Genomic DNA, 16302 nt, shown 5'->3' with positions numbered 1-16302 from the left:
ATTTAAACCCACCTTGGACAACTTAGCATTTTAGTAAGAACCTGTCTCAAAATATAATAATAAAAAAGAGCCGGGAATGTAAGTGGGTGCAGAGGTTCTGGGTTCATTCCACAATTCCAAGAAAATACTGGAAAAGTGGAGAGGAGCAAATGATCCACTGCATGAAGAACTGACAAGGTAAATAAGCAGCTGGGTAGACAGTGATGCCACTGTCCAGGATGAAAAACTGAAGAAAAACAGAGCCTGCGTATGGAAGATGAGCAGGGCTGACAGATTGGGACAGCTGGAGATTTTGGCATGCTTTAGAACTATGAGTGAGGAGCCTGCAGAGATATAGGCTCAGCCTTGGAGACCTGGGCATCTCCCCAGAGCCACAGGAGTGATGGAGATCGCTGAGGACAGGTAAGTGAAATGGTGAAGAGTCTGACAGCAGGCTCAGTGTAAGTGCCGATGAGACTCAGTGACTTGTGGATGGTTGTGGTTGGAGACAGAAGCAGGAGGGCGAGTCCAGAAGACACTGGGTTTGAAGCGGAGAAACTGGTCAGATGTGGTTCCATTAGTGAAAGTGAGGAAGTGAGGATGAGAAAGGATGCGGTGAGCAGTTTGAGAACAGTATTTTCTTTCATTGCTGGTAAATAGTAAGTCATGCTGCTTTATACCTAGATCATTTCCATTCGTTAGTTTTATATCAAAGCTAAATTCTTACATGTGCCAAGTATATGCTGTACCCTTGAACTACACCCACAGCTCAAGTTCTACAGATTTATAGAGGTGATTTGAGCATCACTGATGAAAGGTCATGCATTGCAAAGGCCATAGGACTCAAGAATTAGAAGCCAGTTGAATTTGTTGTGGATCTGCTGTTCAGTCAGATATCTATTGACTATTTCCCCTCTGCAGTGTAACTGTTAGATGCTGGTGTTACAGTGATGCACTACCCACCAAGGCAACAGAAAAAATGAATTAATCAAATATACACAGTAAACATGCAGAGATGATGGCTGCTCCTCCCGTCAACCTCTATGATATGGATTGAACCTAGGGCCTTAAAGTGAGATACATGTTCAGGGGGAGTTTTGCTTAGTTTTTGGGTTTTGTTTTGTTTTTGTATTTGTTTGGACAGCATTTTGCTAAAGCACTAAATTGCCCAGGCTGGGCTTGAACTTGCAATCCTTAGCCTGAACCTCCCAGAGCTCTGGGATTATAGGAATACATAGCCATGCTTGTCTCTAAGTGATTTTTAAAAGCAAATATAAAAACACATCTGCAGTCCCAGATATTTGGGAGACTGAGACAGGATGATGAATTAAAACCAAGAGTTTAAGAGTAAGCTGGACAATAAACAAGTGAAACCCCATCAAAAGGAAGAAGCAAGAGTAGAATTTGTGTGAATTTATAGCCTCCTTGGAACCTGAGCTAACAGGAGGCTCAGGGAAGGCTTTACTGAAGAAATAATAGTGAAGATCAAACTACAAGGACTGAGGAGCAAAGATGGGCATCCTTTTCCCAGAAGACTGAGCATCGTGTGTGCCTCGGGGCTCCTGAGCTGAGGGAAGGGACAGAGGCTGTGAGGGGTCCAGTGAGATGAGGAGGATGTAGACTGGAAAAGACTTTGTGTCTCTAGCACTTATCTTACAAACAGTGATAAAGAGCAGTGGTGATAAAGGTTTAGAAGGTTAACCTCGGAGATTATCTGTGATGATGCACATTTGAAGAAAAGTAAAGCAGAAAGGTGCTCATGCCTCGTGGCACTTTGGCAGCAGAGTACAAGGTGGACAGACATTGGGAAGCAAAGGCTACATAACCGCTGGCTGGCTGGAGGGGATGAAGGAGTCGTGTGACTCTCAGACTCCTTCCTTGCTGCACCTGGAGACAGAGCATGTGATTCCCCGCTGTGGATCCCCTGGATCTTCAGAGAGCACATGCAGGTTCATGCCAGTAACGGGGTGAGCTGAGCACAGGGATGCTGGGCTCCCGGTGCATGTGAAGCAGTCACGACAAAATTGCAGATGCTCCTGACACACAGATCTGGAGGGAAGGCCAGGGGAGCAAGTCAGCAATCTAAAAGTGACTCAGGTTGTGAAATGAAAATTACAGTTTTTGTTTTATATTAAGTTCCAGCGCTGCCTCTCAATAGATGAGATTAAAAATCAGAATGAAATCACTCATGCCCAAGTTCCAGGACACCAAGCTGAAACTCAGTGGTTTATCTGACCTTCCCGGAAGTCAGCGTTAGGGAGAAGACAGTCACATTTCCCCAGCAGGCCAGTTTCAGGGAGCAGGAGGGTGCCTTTTCCTCTGCTCTTATCTTTTCACAGAGAAAGGTAACCAGTTGTTTACTTTCCAGTCCTGTCTCCTCATCCTGTTGGATAAGAAAAGTAATTTTTAAGTGGTGATTTTTCTTTTCTGCTTTCTTTGGCACTTTCCTGTGAGTGGAAATGCTTGCTACACTCAATGGATCAATTTTCCTACTTTATGGACAGAAATCCTGCCTCATTCTAGAACTGAAAATAGAGCCATACAGTTATAATCCCAGTGCTCTGGGAGGCTGAGGCAAGAGGCTTATAAGTCTAAGCCCAGCCCAGCCTAGGCAATTTGGAGATTTAGTGAGATCCTGTCTCAAAATTTAAAAATTTTAAAAGGATTGGGGGGCTGGGCACTGAGGGTGCAGTTCAGTGCTCAGGCACTGGTTTCAGTCCCCAATACCTCCCCCCCACACACACAGGCCAATTACAACTGTTAAATTATTGCAGTTTGTTTTGTAACATAACATAGATTACAATTTAAAGCACTGGCATACAAAAACTATTAAGAAATGAAATCTTCTGAGAAAAACCAGAAAGAAAGCTACACAGTCTCCCATGTTCCAGCTGACAAGAACCAGAAAGGAAGCTACACAGCCCATCGTGCCCGAGCAGTGGACCTACCAGCCGGAAGAACTAGGAAGGAAAATGCCTCGCCCCCATGAGCAACTGGCTGGTTCAGAGCACCCAGGCTGAGATGGTAACCACTAAAGTAAAGCAACAACCTCATGTTTGTAGTGTCTGATTGACTTTGCAAGCCAAAGCCAATTGTCTGAGCAACTATTTAGAGGTTAACAATGTGCAATATAATAACTTTTGTGGATTTCCTACTGTCTTGTCACTGTTTTGTTTTATGCCCTTTAAATTAAAAAAAAGTAAAAGTTTGAACTCTTAAGAATCGAACTCTTAAAATCCAGTTGTAGAAGAGAAAAGGGCCTCCAATCAAACCTTTTAAAAGAATAAAAAGATTTAAAGTGCAGAGAGTAGGACAACAGGGCCAGCGAGGGTACATGTCAGACAAGTGGTGGGTGATTCAAGAGGAGGACTGGGATGCAGCTCACTGTAGAGCACTTGGCCAGCATGCCCGAGACCCAGTCTTCCATCTCTGGAAGAAAAGAAGGAAGGGAGGAGAAAGAGAAATCAACTTACTGATTATCACAGATGTGGTGGCTGTTGCATACCTCAAAGCACGCTTGTGATCAGATTTGCTGTTGCAGAGAAATGGAAATTGCTAAATTGTCTCTTTATACACTTACTCTCGACTATGAGTTTGTTTACTGGCTTGTTTGCTGTTTCTTAAATACTGGAACTATTCACATGTTTATCTAATTCTCCAAAGCCTCTTTAGAAAAAGGCCTCCAATTTCAATGGAAATCTACCCAATTCTTTGGTATATTTTTGTGGAAAGTAATGACACTCAGAACCTGAAACATCCTTTTTACTTGCTTTCTTTTTCTCAGTTTCCCCACCCTGGGAATATTTTAGATATGTGTAGGACTTTAGGACCTGTAGTTATGGACATAAGTACTTCGATTCTAGAAATAAAAATACCATGATTGCAGGGCCAGCGCTGGCATGAAAGAAGTGCCAAGTATTCCACGACCTCCTTGATGTTGCGTTATCCCCACATCCTGGGGTGAGAAGTAATGTGACTCAAGGGCTCCCCACTTGGGCTTCTAGAAAGGTCTTACCCTGTATGAGGGATGAGGGATGAACAGAAACCCTTGCCCAGCACCGAACTGTCCTGGATCGGCACAGTGACTGTCCTCCTGCCTCTGGTCAGGAGGCCCAGCATGTGTGGCTGTGTACCTCAGGCTGACGTTGTGTATGAGTGACTCATCTCCAGCTCTGCCTTCCTCTAAGCAGTCAGCTGTCCTGTCCTGCTGTGCCTCAGGGACTGGCCCACTGTAAGCATCTGGGTCTCAGCCTCGCCACTGTACAGTGCACCATGGTATCCTGGCTGAGCCCATGTTGCTACTCCACCACTACTGTTTCCGCACATAAGAGCCCGGGTGCGTTACAGAGCTTTTGTGTTGCTTTGAGGGTAGAGGAGCAAATTGAAGCCACTTGTAGCATGAAATACACTGGAGAGCTGATGAGTACATAATTTGCACAGGAATTTGGAAAGTGAGGCTGGCCGCCCACAGCCCACGTTTCTGTTGCACACTGTGTTCCTGGCTCTGCCAAGACCTGCAAAAACTTCAAGAAACACCCTGAACTTTTTGTGTAAACTGAATCTCAGCCGATGAGGTTCCACTAATGACATCCTCTTTTTTTTTTTTTTTGGCTTTTGTTTTTAGACAGGGTCTCACTGTGTAGCTCAGGTGCCCCTTGAACTGTGTGGGCTGGGCTGGCGTCCATACCTTGCCAATCTTCCTGCCCCAGCTTCACAAATGCTGGGATCATTTTTCTTTCTTTTCTATTTGTTTGTTTTGTTTTAAGATTAACATTGTTGGCTATTGTGGCCTTCTTCACTGTAGCCACCCTGTATTCTCCAGGGTGTACTTTTATCTACTTTTTGCTCTTTCACTCCACCCACGCTCACTCTGAAGAGCCAGTTTCCCCCTCAGTCTTCACTTTTATCTTTTTAGATAAACTTCGCTACTGCTTTAAAAAAGAAACTAGCGTTGTTTTCAAACAGCAGTTTTCTAGTCAGCCATATTACATACAAAAATGTGTTAATAGAGGATTTCATGTAAGGAAGGAGCTCTGCTTGCCGTGTTTTTATGAACTCGCTTTCTGAGTTGCTCCTCTTCGGAACGTCCTTTGTGGTTTGGAATTGGGTCAGCTTTCAGGATCTGGTACCAAGCTTTAGACAGCTGAGTCACCTGAACTAAAATATGCCATCGGATTTGCCCTGCTCTTAGTCTGTCAGTGTGAATTTCAGGATTGATACATGATTGATATTCATTAATCAAATGAACAAGGGCAATATTTTAGATATGTATAGGACGTAAGCCCTGTATTGTGTTAATTTGTATAAATTAAAGGTGACTAAATATGAAGCCTATCTGATGAATTGAAAAATATATAGACTTTTACATGATTAGTGGACATTTTAAGGACAAATTTAATCATATGTCATAGGATAGTTTATTACTGTGTTTGTCATGGTATCGTTTCACAGTCTTTATGGAGTCAAATTATGTTCATAGAATAATTATTTTTAAGTAAGGAAAATTATCACTTTGATGACCTGGACAGTCAAAGTGAATGTGAATTTTTAAGTTTGTGATTAAAATCTGTTCAATGGAATCACAAAAAAAATCTTTTTTATTTTTTTGTAATGGGGATTGAACTCCTGACTTTGCGCTTACCAGGTAGGTGCTTACACCACTGAGCTAAATCCCTGACCCTCTGGCCTTATTTTTTTTCCTTTAATCAATAAGCATTAAAACCAAGAACCAGCTTTTCCATGAGTAGTAGTCTCACTGCCCACTAAAACAAATTATAAGTATCTTCTTGTGACACTGCCTTGTCTAGTTGTAGCAACTTTCAGGGACCATTACAATGATCTTAAAGTTCAATAAAATTTAATTCTTAAAATATTTCCTGCAGGAATTTCATAAGTAAGGAACCAGTGTTGTGAAATCAAGCAAAGTTTATAATTAGTCTAATTGGACAAGTTCACAAACTTATTGTACTATTTTATTAAGAACAGTAGACAGGCCAGGCATAGTGACACACACCAGTAACCCCAGCATTCAGGAGGCTGAGGCAGAAAGATCACTGCAAATTCAAAGCCAGTCTGAATTACATAGTGAAACCTTGTCTAAAAAAAAAAAAAAAACACTTAGACAAAAGTTTTTAGGGGATACAAACAAATTCTTCAAGAAAAACCTTTAATTTAACTAGGAAAACATATCACATAGTGTATAAAGCTTAAGAACTATTTGAAACAAAAAATAATGTGGTTTAACTAAGGAGTGTCCAGGGATAGCATTTGTGTAATCTGCTAGTATTAAAAAAGGGAAAGAACACTGCAGTCATAAACAATGTCCTGCACAGGTTAGATTTATGCTAATCAACCATTAATAATGTCTGTGTGAGTTCGGAATAGAAACCAATAAGTGCTTGATGCTGGGGTAACTACTATATGGAGCAAGTATGGGCCCTATCTGTTTATCTGTCCCCATACACAACATTGGTTTCTATCTTGTTGCTGAGACAAAATACCCAACACCCAAAATTGAGGAAGGAAAGGTTTGTTTAGCTCACAGCTTGTGGAGGCTTCAGTCCATAATCTGCTGCCTCCAAAGGCAGAGTGGCTTGGCGCAAGGGCAACACTTCCCGGCTGCAGCAGACAGCAAAAGGAGCAAGAGCGCCAAGGGAAAGGACAAGGCTCTTTTCCTCCTGTGTGCTGTAAGCAGGCCACCAGCACCACCCCTTCCCGCTCCAGGGTGCCTGTGGCACACACACCGCCTCCAAGCCCTCTTGTGCAGCTCAGGATGTTTACAAAGTAAAGATTCTGGCTCCCTGCTAAGTCTCTTAGTTAAACTTCTAGATTTCTCAGATTGAGAATGTATCAGGCATGTCTCTTCTCCACTTTGCAGATTTCCTCTGAATTGGATGCTCCTCACAGTGTTAGCGTCTTCCTTTTTAATGCATTCTTGGAGTGACGCTTCCCAAAGATTTTTTTTTTCTTTGTTTTGCTTTGTGTAGTACTGAGGACCAAAATATATTCTCCACCTTTTTCATCACTTTTATTTTGAGACAGGGTCTTACTAAATTGCCTGGTTGGGGCTTGAATTTGTGATCCTCCTACCTGGGCCTCCTAGAGTGCTAGGACCACAGGTACACTTTGCCATGCCACGTTTAAGATTAACTTTTTAACAGTTGATTACTGGACAATGGAAAAGTGTTGAGAAGATCAGTCACAGTGACAAAGACAGTAAAAGCTACCTGACCTTCTAAGGTGACTTGCTTTCTGATCAATAGAATGTAGTCTTGTAGACTCCCAAAGGTCAGGTGTACCCAGGCTCCCCTGCAGACCTGGGCTAAAAGACCTGAAAATCTGGTTTCTAAGGAAAAGGTAGGTGCTGCTGTTTTTTGCAGTGTGAACAGTAGGATTGTGGAAAAAGGACCATCATGTGTCTTAAATACTAACACCCTGTTTAAGGAAAATAGCAATTTTATTAGAGTAATATTTTATACGGTTATCATCATTTGTTCTCACCCAATACGGTGTCTTTGCCTTTAGCACGAAAGCAAGAGATTATCAAAGTCACTGAACAACTGATCGAAGCAATCAACAACAGGGACTTTGAAGCTTACACGTGAGTTCATGCATTTACATTTCACTTCTATACACAGGGCAGGTGTTTTTTTATATAAATGTATCTGAATTCATACATATTTAATGCCAGATTTGAAATGGCAGTGTGTTTAAGATTGGTACTAGCCCAACTTCCCATCTAAACCCTGGGGATTTCTTTGTAAATGAAATTTCTTCGTAAACTCCCACAGGTCCATGTGAAAGAAGCACATTCCAGGGAAAGTGATCCATGTGGGAGAAGTCACAAAACAGAAAAGCATGTTCTTTTTAAAAGTGTGCACTTGGAGTTAAATATTTTACTTTGCAGTTTTGCAGAGGGGCGAGGACAGAGAGAGTCAAAGGTGACACAAGTGTCTCCTGTTGCAGTTCAAGTGTAGCTAGCTCAGCTTTATCTGCATTTCAATCGTGTTTGTCTCTTAAGGAGAACTGTAGTCAGCAATTAGAAGGGGCCTTCTAATGCTTAATATCAAGTTTACAAACTGCTCAGTCCTAGGTAAAGGGAATTACTTTGCACAAGTAAAAATAAATCATTCAATTTAAATAAGACTTGAAAGTCTTTAAATAAGACTTGAAGACTTTAAATAAGACTTATTGAACAAAGTATGTGTCTCTCTGTGTTAGCAAGTGGGGGTAATATCCTTTGAAGCCTTCTTACTCTATACATGGAGGGAGTTCCACTTGAGTGAAAGCATTAAATGCAAAAATGTGTCTCTGATCTCTGCTTAGAAAAATATTCAGAAATTTAAAAGCAGAGATAATAATCTTTTTAGGAAGTTAAATTTATTTATTGAAACAAAACTGGTATACTGTAATTTTAAAACTATTGAGTGGATAAGATTGAAAAAAAAGAAGAAAAAAGTAAGTGGATATGAACTGACCATTAGCAGAAGAGGAAATATAAATTACAAGTAAACTGATAAAAACATGCTCATGTCCATTAAGTAAGGTGTATGCAAACTTGAGTGCAAAGAATCTTTAACATGAACATCTATTTTGAATCTAAAACATGAGTAAAAATATATGAATAAAAGTACATTGTAGCAATATTGATAATCATGGAATGCTGGAAACAACATATAATCCAACATCATATATTAAGAAGTCATGGATACCTTCAGTACAGTGGAAGTCTTTATCATGAAGAGTTTCTCATGATCTTAAAACAATACTTGTGATATTTTTGCTGAAAATAAAGCAGGATATAAAAGTGTATGTACATAATTACTCAAGCAATATAAGAAAAGTATTAAAAATGGAAAGAATTACACTAAAGTTTTTTTAAAAACTTTTCTGCTTTTCTATTTTTTTTCAAATTTTACGTAAGCAGATATTACCTTTTTCATTAGTTATAAACGGATAGCTTTGTTGGGTTTCCATTACCATACCAAAAATGCCTGAAATATCAATTTAAAAAGAGGAAAGGTTTACTTTGGCTCACAGTTTCAAAGGTTTCAGTACATGGTGACTGCATACATCATGGAGGGAGCTTATGGTAGAAACCTGTTCACCTTTAGTGGCCAGGAGGCAAAAGAAAGAGCAGAGGCAAGGGCCCGCACTCTTTAGGGTCACACTTTAGGGTGCAATGCTCCCATCATCTTGAAGGCTTCACCACCTTCCGTGGCACCATAGACTGGAGACCTGTCCTCTAGGAGACATTCACTGTCCAGACAATAGCAACAACCAAATACCAGCTATGGAAGAAGGTAACTAAATGTGGGGACTAATGCCCAAGAGCTGATTCTCCTGTTCTCCTTCTAGGGATCTTCCCAAAGAGCTAAAGGCATTACATTTCAGTAATCTGTTCATACCTATGTTTATAGCAGCACAGTTCATAATAGCTAAATCTTGGAAGTGGCTGTATGAGTGGATAAAGAAAAGGTAGTATTTGTACAGAATGAAATATGTTCTGCTATAAAACACGATAAACTTGAATCATATGTAGGAAATTGGGTACTTTAAGACCATAATGTTAGGCTGGGGATTTAGCTCAGTGGCCTAAGCACCTGCCTGGCAAGTGCAAGGTCATGAGTTCCATCCCTGGTACAAAAAAAACCATAATTTTATGTGAAATAAATCCAACACATAGCTTAAATATCCCATTTTCTCATATATGAGAAACCCAAATTATAAATAAAGAGCAAAATAAAAGATAATAGGAAGGAGGGAAATACATCTTTCTCAAAAGAAAATTGATCCAGAGATGGAGAAAGGAGAGGGGTAAGATGATGAAAAAGGGAATTAAAATGTGTTGTGTACAGGTATGAATTCCTCACAAGGCATATAAACAGTATGCACTGAAAATAAGTAGAAAAAATAAATTTTTCAAAATGTATGTATGGACAAACATATGCCTATACATATATGTATCAATTTTTTGGCATAAGCTACTAAAGCATACTACAGTAAAAGAAATAGTAAAAAATGTAGTGTGGGAGAACTCTGTTGTCCAAGACAGTTCTCCTTTAAACAATCATTCATAGGTTTTGCCATAGAATCTGCTCTCTTTTATTCTTTTCATTGAAGTTACAACCCTGCTAAGGCCATGTGATTCTCCAAAGAATGGGAATATTCTGTTTTCTTTCATCTCCTTTTGTAATAGCATACCTCCATTGAGGGTAATGGTTGTTCCTTGTGTAGTTTTGGTTTAAGGACAGGACACAGTGGTAGCTAGGCAAACAAGGAATATTTCCTGAATTCTCAGATAGTTTGGAATAGCATATTTTTTTAATTGGCACATTTTACATACCATATTGATGTCGTTCATTATAGCGAATTTGTACCCACCCAGGATATATCTTGATTCTGTATTTTCCTACTCCACTGCCTTCCCTTCCACACTTCTTCCCCTTCGTATTTACAGAAACTTTGTTTCCACTTTTTCCTTCTTTTCTCATTTTTTCTTTTCCCTTTCTTCCTTTCTCCTTCCTCTCTCCTAATTTCTCCCTTCTCATTTGAACATTTTCTTCCTACTTCACAATACAGTTTTGTCCTTATTTACACTTCTGATTTCTCACACGAACAAAACAATGTGGTATTTACACCTGTGTGCTTGATTTACTTCACTTACATAGTCTCAAGGTGCAACCATTTAGTTATAAATGTCTCGAGCTCATCCTTCTTTATGGCCAAGTAGCACCAAGTAGGGTATTTTAGATAACAGCCTTCCTTGGTTCTGGTCAGTTCACTCATTCCTTACTCAGGAGGTCCATGATAGGGTCTGCTTTTGTCCTTTGAGGCCCAAGGGTAGTCCAAGAGCACTTTTGTTCAGAAGCTTCTGGAACTGGTGAATGTATTGCTTTGCACTGTCTCCCTGCTCAAAGCACACATAGCCACATATCTAGTAACTATTTTGGGAATCCTTTATTAATGGAAAGCTATTGTAAGGAAAGCAAGCAAGAATAAAAAAAAAATAAGTTTTCCAATAAGTTGATTCTTGAAATTTGGATAAAGAGATTCATTATAATACAGCAATTCCTGGGTGATCTCAGAACTGATGCAAGATAGTAAGAAATTTTGGTTCACTGACAATCAAAACCCATATTTATAGAGGAAATAATAACCACTGGTAGAATAAATTCCTGTACCATAAGAAGACTTTTCTTTTTCTTTCTTTCTTTCTGTCTGTCTGTCTCTCTCGCTCTCTCTCTCTCTCTCTCTCTTTCTCTTTCTCTCTCTCTGTTTTGAGCTGTTCAACATGCAGCATGAGGTGAAATTTGTAATCCTACCCTTGTCTTGGTCTTTAAGGCCTTCCTTACCACATGAAATAAGTACCATACTTTCTTAGCCTAAAAAAGCATTCTGTGCAGATCTCTAGTCCCACATTCTGTAAACAGTCCTGCACTTTGAAGAACATTGTTAAGTTAGACTTTTGAAATGTGTTTTTCTGTTGAACAGTTAAGCAAGTTTGCCTCCTAAAAAGGGAATTTGCATACAGAATTAGATAGGATCTACTGTATTGCACTTACTGGCAAATGGGCAAATAGGCCAAAATCTTTTTGTTTTATGTATACTGTAAATTCCCTTTAGTTCTCCAAAATACAGATTTTGCTGCCCAGAAGTCTACCCTGATCTTGCAGACCAAAGGAAATGATCTTCCCCAGTGCTTCCAGGGGGCTTGAATAGCCCCCTTGCCCAGTACTCGTCACATCTAACAACTAAACATCAGTCCCCAAATACGCTTGACTCTTAGTAGAATACCACAGTACATGCTGTCCTCCTGCTGCTCCTCACCTTCCACACACCTGGAAGAGTTACTCATCCTTAAAAGCCCAACTCAAATCATCTTTCTTTTTTAAATCATTCCTGTTTACTGTCTATAGGTAATGCTGTTTGAGAGGAGCATTTTGCATTAACCTCTATTCTGGTATCAATTGTTTTGTCATATTTGCTTGCTTCAAAGAATATGTGCTAATGTAGATATATAAAAGTTCTTTACTGAATAAAAATGATGTGTACATTTCTCCAGAGAAATTCTACTAGTTTTCTCCAAATGTTTAGAATTTTGTGTATCTTTGCTGAATTCTATTTCTGGAATTAGAAAAGGAAATTATGATTTGAATTGCCTATCGATTTGTTTTGAGAAGTAAGGTAAACATTAGATACAAGCTCAATTAAATCTTGTGGGTATTTCTAGAAAGTATAGGATGTGGTATCTTTCTTCAAGTAAATTATAATACAGATTTTTGGTGTGACCATCAAACATTATTCCAAAAGCATTCAATTCTAGAATTAAAAGTAAACTTGGAGCATATCTTAGACTTGAAGTAGGACTTTTAAGAAATATCTTTTAAAATTACAAACTTAAATCAAGAGTTATGAAAACTGAATAATTCATCTCCGAAATTAAAAAGTGGAAAGTTTAAAAAGGAGACACTTGGGCCTGAGCCACTTGCATTAGTTTGTCCCTCTCAGAGTTCTCTGCAAAATGTTTTTTGGAGTCTGCTGCTCAATCCACTGTGCTAACCAAGGTCCAAAATCGAAAGTTTATCTTTTTAGTGATTTTTAGAGGCTCTTTATTCACTGACTCATAAGAATATTTACACAGGCAACAAAAAAACATATGCAATGTTTTTATTGGTCATTTTCATTATTTTTCCTCTTCCAGAAAAATCTGTGACCCAGGCCTTACTGCCTTCGAACCTGAAGCTTTGGGTAACTTAGTTGAAGGAATGGACTTTCACCGATTCTACTTCGAAAATGGTACATTGCTTTCTAAATTTGGAAACACACCTTGTTCAGCTTCCCTTTGAATTTCTCCTAAATTTGCAGATTGTTTGGCTTTTTTTTTCCTGACAGTGAAAATTTATACTGTTATCCAGCATTTTGCACTGTAACATTTTTTATTTGGAATTCAAAATTAGACAGATGATGGATGAGATAGATGACAGATAATCAGAGATAGATAGATGACATGTGATAGATGGATAAGTAGGATTAACAGATGATGAGACATGAAAGTTCTGTTACCCTGAAAAATATTTGCCTTTGTGTAAAAACTAAGGTAGACTCGGGTGTGGTGGTATGTTCCTATAATCCCAGTTCTCGAGGAGGCTCAGGCAGGAGGACCTCACTGAGCCTTGGCAGCTTAGCAACTTTAACATACAGAATGTGTTGCCACTTTCAAAGCACCAATGGCTAGACCCCAATCAGAACTACTTAGTCAAAAAACAGATACAAGCCTAGAACCACACACTGCACAGCTAATACCACAGTGTGGAATTAGGCTAAATGATGCCTAATTGAAAGAATATCATGGAACAGACTCTGCTGCCTCTAAGAATCCCAGATGAGATGCAGAAATACATCTGCCATGCACAAACCTTTTCTACCTCTCTTCGTATTAACACTTCTGCTTCTAACCATTTTCCTTTATGAATAAATAAATCTCTTTAGCTGTTCCTCTATTGATCAAATTTCCAGAGTAGCATAAAAAGCACCTGTAAAAGAAACCAGAGAAAATATTCTACCTATTTTTATTTGTGTTTTTATACTTTTTACAGTGCTCAGCACTGGATCAGTGCAAATAATTAGAGTTTTAGTTAATTAAAGAGTGAATAAATAGCATAATTTTCAATAAGTATCATAACTATCAGTAAGTTGACCAGCACTGAAGTTACTACTAGTTTTAGTTTACATAGAAATTAATTTATTTTCATGTGTTTTTCTTTCAGCTTTGTCCAAAAGCAATAAACCAATACACACCATCATCCTGAACCCCCACGTGCATCTGGTAGGGGACGATGCTGCCTGCATAGCATACATTAGGCTCACACAGTACATGGATGGCAGCGGGATGCCAAAGACCATGCAATCAGAAGAGACCCGCGTGTGGCATCGCCGGGATGGAAAGTGGCAGAATGTTCATTTTCATCGCTCGGGGTCACCCACCGTACCCATCAAGTAAATATTCCCAAGCTGTCGGCTTCTAGGTCAATATAGCCACAGTCAGCTCCTTCTACCTATCCAGTTATTAACAGCATGGTATATGTTATTTGGTGCTGGTGGTTGGAACCCAGGCGTCTATGGGAAGTGTGTGTAGTTCCCCGGGAAGATCAGTCAACACAGGCAGTGCGAGTTGAGAACTGCATAAAGCAATCATTTAGATGGGAACTAGAAACCACTGTATCAGGCTGATATCATGAGTTCAAATCAAGAGAATTTGTGTAATGAGGCAAAGTATTTATGATTTAGTTTTCACAATTGGCAGAGAAAGAGACTGTAGGAAAAAGCATAAGAACGAGTTTCCAAAACAGCCCATGGACTGTCAGGAGCTGAACTTCATTGATGACCTCCTGGGCTCAGGTACAAACAGTTGGAAACATTTATAGAACAACATTTTTTTAAAAAAAAATTAAGTACTGTAGTGTATTCTTGCCTCACCACTCTTCCTCAAACATCAGTCTTGACTTCCAATCATTAGACCAACATTGCTGTACGTCTCCGTATTTCACTATCAGAGACCCTTTCCCAGAGTGCCAGTTTTCAGGGACCCCTGCAGGGAGTCTCCTGTCTCCTGCCCAGAGTAACAGTATACAGTGAGAAAGAAAAAGAGCAAGAGAAGAACTGCAACAAACTAGGGCTCTGGGAGAATCAGTGTTCTCTGAAAAAAAAAGACCAAGAATCTCGAACTAGCCACCAATTTATTAGCCTGTGCGGGGTGGGGGGGTGCTTTTCTTGGAACAGCAAAGAAGTAGTGATTGAATGGGCAAGTTTAACATCATAAAGGAAACAAGTGAAGATATAGCCCTATACGAGGGTGCTAGTTTTCCCTCTGTAGTCCTCAGCAGACTTCATTCTGCTCTGTGAGCATCATCCCATGGATGACTGACAGGAAGAGGATTACCACATTCCAAAACCAGCTCACAAGGCAGGGCAAGGGGTACCTCAGACAGATTCTATGTCAGTTTCTATTCTGTGGTCCTCAGTATCTCCCCTGTGTGAGAGGGGAGACTTTGCCCTCAAGGAACATGTGCTCTTTTTTAGAAAACAACTAATCACTGATGCCAAAGGAACAGAACCACAAAATTTATAGTCAACTTTATTGTAGAATGAAACCAATAAACAAGCTGCTAGAAGTAACAGTTTGGATGTACACTTTCCATATGAGAGAATTTTGGACAAGGTCACGATACAGGGCATTTGGAGACACAGATTGCTAAAGGAGGCTTATGAAGTAATGGTAGGTCAGTGGTGGGCAAGGCAAACCGGCGCCAACTGGAGTAAAGACTAAAAAAGGAAATCGGTTGTATCAGTGACGTGGGACAAGATGAAAAGAAGAAAGGGAATTTAGATTCGGAAGTCTGGCCTCTCACTGCTGATCTCTCCAAATTCTCTCACCAGCCTACCTGTTAATACTTGAGCATGTGAGATGGGTTTCAGACTCATTCAGCTCACTGCAGAGACTTCTTAGATAACATACACAGTGGTTTCCAAAGGCCTTCTCCATAGCCTTAATAACAGTGTCAGTGTTGGATTCATGAAAAAATTTTAAAAAGTATCAACAAAGACAAACATAAAAGAATACCTTGAAATATATTCCAAAACAATAGCCATTTAAGAAAGAAAAAATACAAAGGGAATATGAAGATAATGAAGATACCAGTTTTCATGCTGTTGTGTGTGTGGTTTTTTTACGGTTAACATAGAAGGGATTATATTCTGGCAGTACCAGGGAATTAGGTCCTTCTAAAGTTCCCTCAAGGGTTGATGAGATAGAGCCTATTTAAGAAAACTTCCTTTTATGCCAGGGAGCTTAAGTGAGGCTTCTCTTAATAGGCCACCCTGTGTTCCAAGTGGAAAAGAGAACTTCTCAGGAGGCATCTCTTTGTGGCAACACATCTAAGGCCTGAGAACCATTCACATGTGGGTCTTGTAAGTAGCATCCTGCTCCGTGATACTAGTGTTTGGAGCTGGTGGCTGAAAGCTATATGGCTGTTTCCTTCCCTTTGAGGATCTTTGCTCAAATAACAGTCCATGAAGTACACACAAGATAATGTCCCAATCTATCGCAGTTTTGCATGAGCTCCTAAGTTTAACAACCAGCCCTATTATACAGCATACCCCTTATTTTAAAGGTATTAATGCTGGGAAAGATCTTTATTCAGTGTTTGGATTGTGTCATTTTTGAATCTAGAGTTCTTACATCAAACATTGGTTATGCCTGGGATGATTCAAACGACTCTCAATTATCCAGACTAATAATGTATTAAGCTTCAGAGTCCTTTG

At 39.7% G+C, this 16302-nt stretch overlaps 1 protein-coding gene across 19 annotated transcripts in view; it reads left to right on the top strand.

Annotated features, from left to right (window-relative positions):
• Camk2d (calcium/calmodulin dependent protein kinase II delta) overlaps positions 1-16302 on the top strand; it is a 298536-nt gene that overhangs the window by 279239 nt on the left and 2995 nt on the right. For 17 of the 19 annotated variants that reach the window (XM_063260693.1, XM_063260692.1, XM_023564349.2 and 14 more), the window contains 4 exons: positions 7504-7579; positions 12683-12777; positions 13749-13977; positions 15853-15948. In XM_063260693.1, coding sequence (XP_063116763.1) covers positions 7504-7579; positions 12683-12777; positions 13749-13977; positions 15853-15919 — 467 coding nt within the window. In that variant the 3' untranslated portion in view covers positions 15920-15948. Of the gene's footprint in view, positions 1-7503; positions 7580-12682; positions 12778-13748; positions 13982-15852; positions 15949-16302 lie in introns of those variants that run through there. The other 2 variants (XM_063260695.1, XM_063260696.1) reach the window with 2 other exon arrangements.

This window comes from Cavia porcellus, unplaced genomic scaffold, assembly GCF_034190915.1.
Source record: "Cavia porcellus strain 051 isolate PalLab524CR breed Dunkin Hartley unplaced genomic scaffold, mCavPor4.1 scaffold_14, whole genome shotgun sequence".
NCBI lineage: Eukaryota > Metazoa > Chordata > Mammalia > Rodentia > Caviidae > Cavia > Cavia porcellus.
This window is presented reverse-complemented; position numbering and strand designations above follow the sequence as displayed.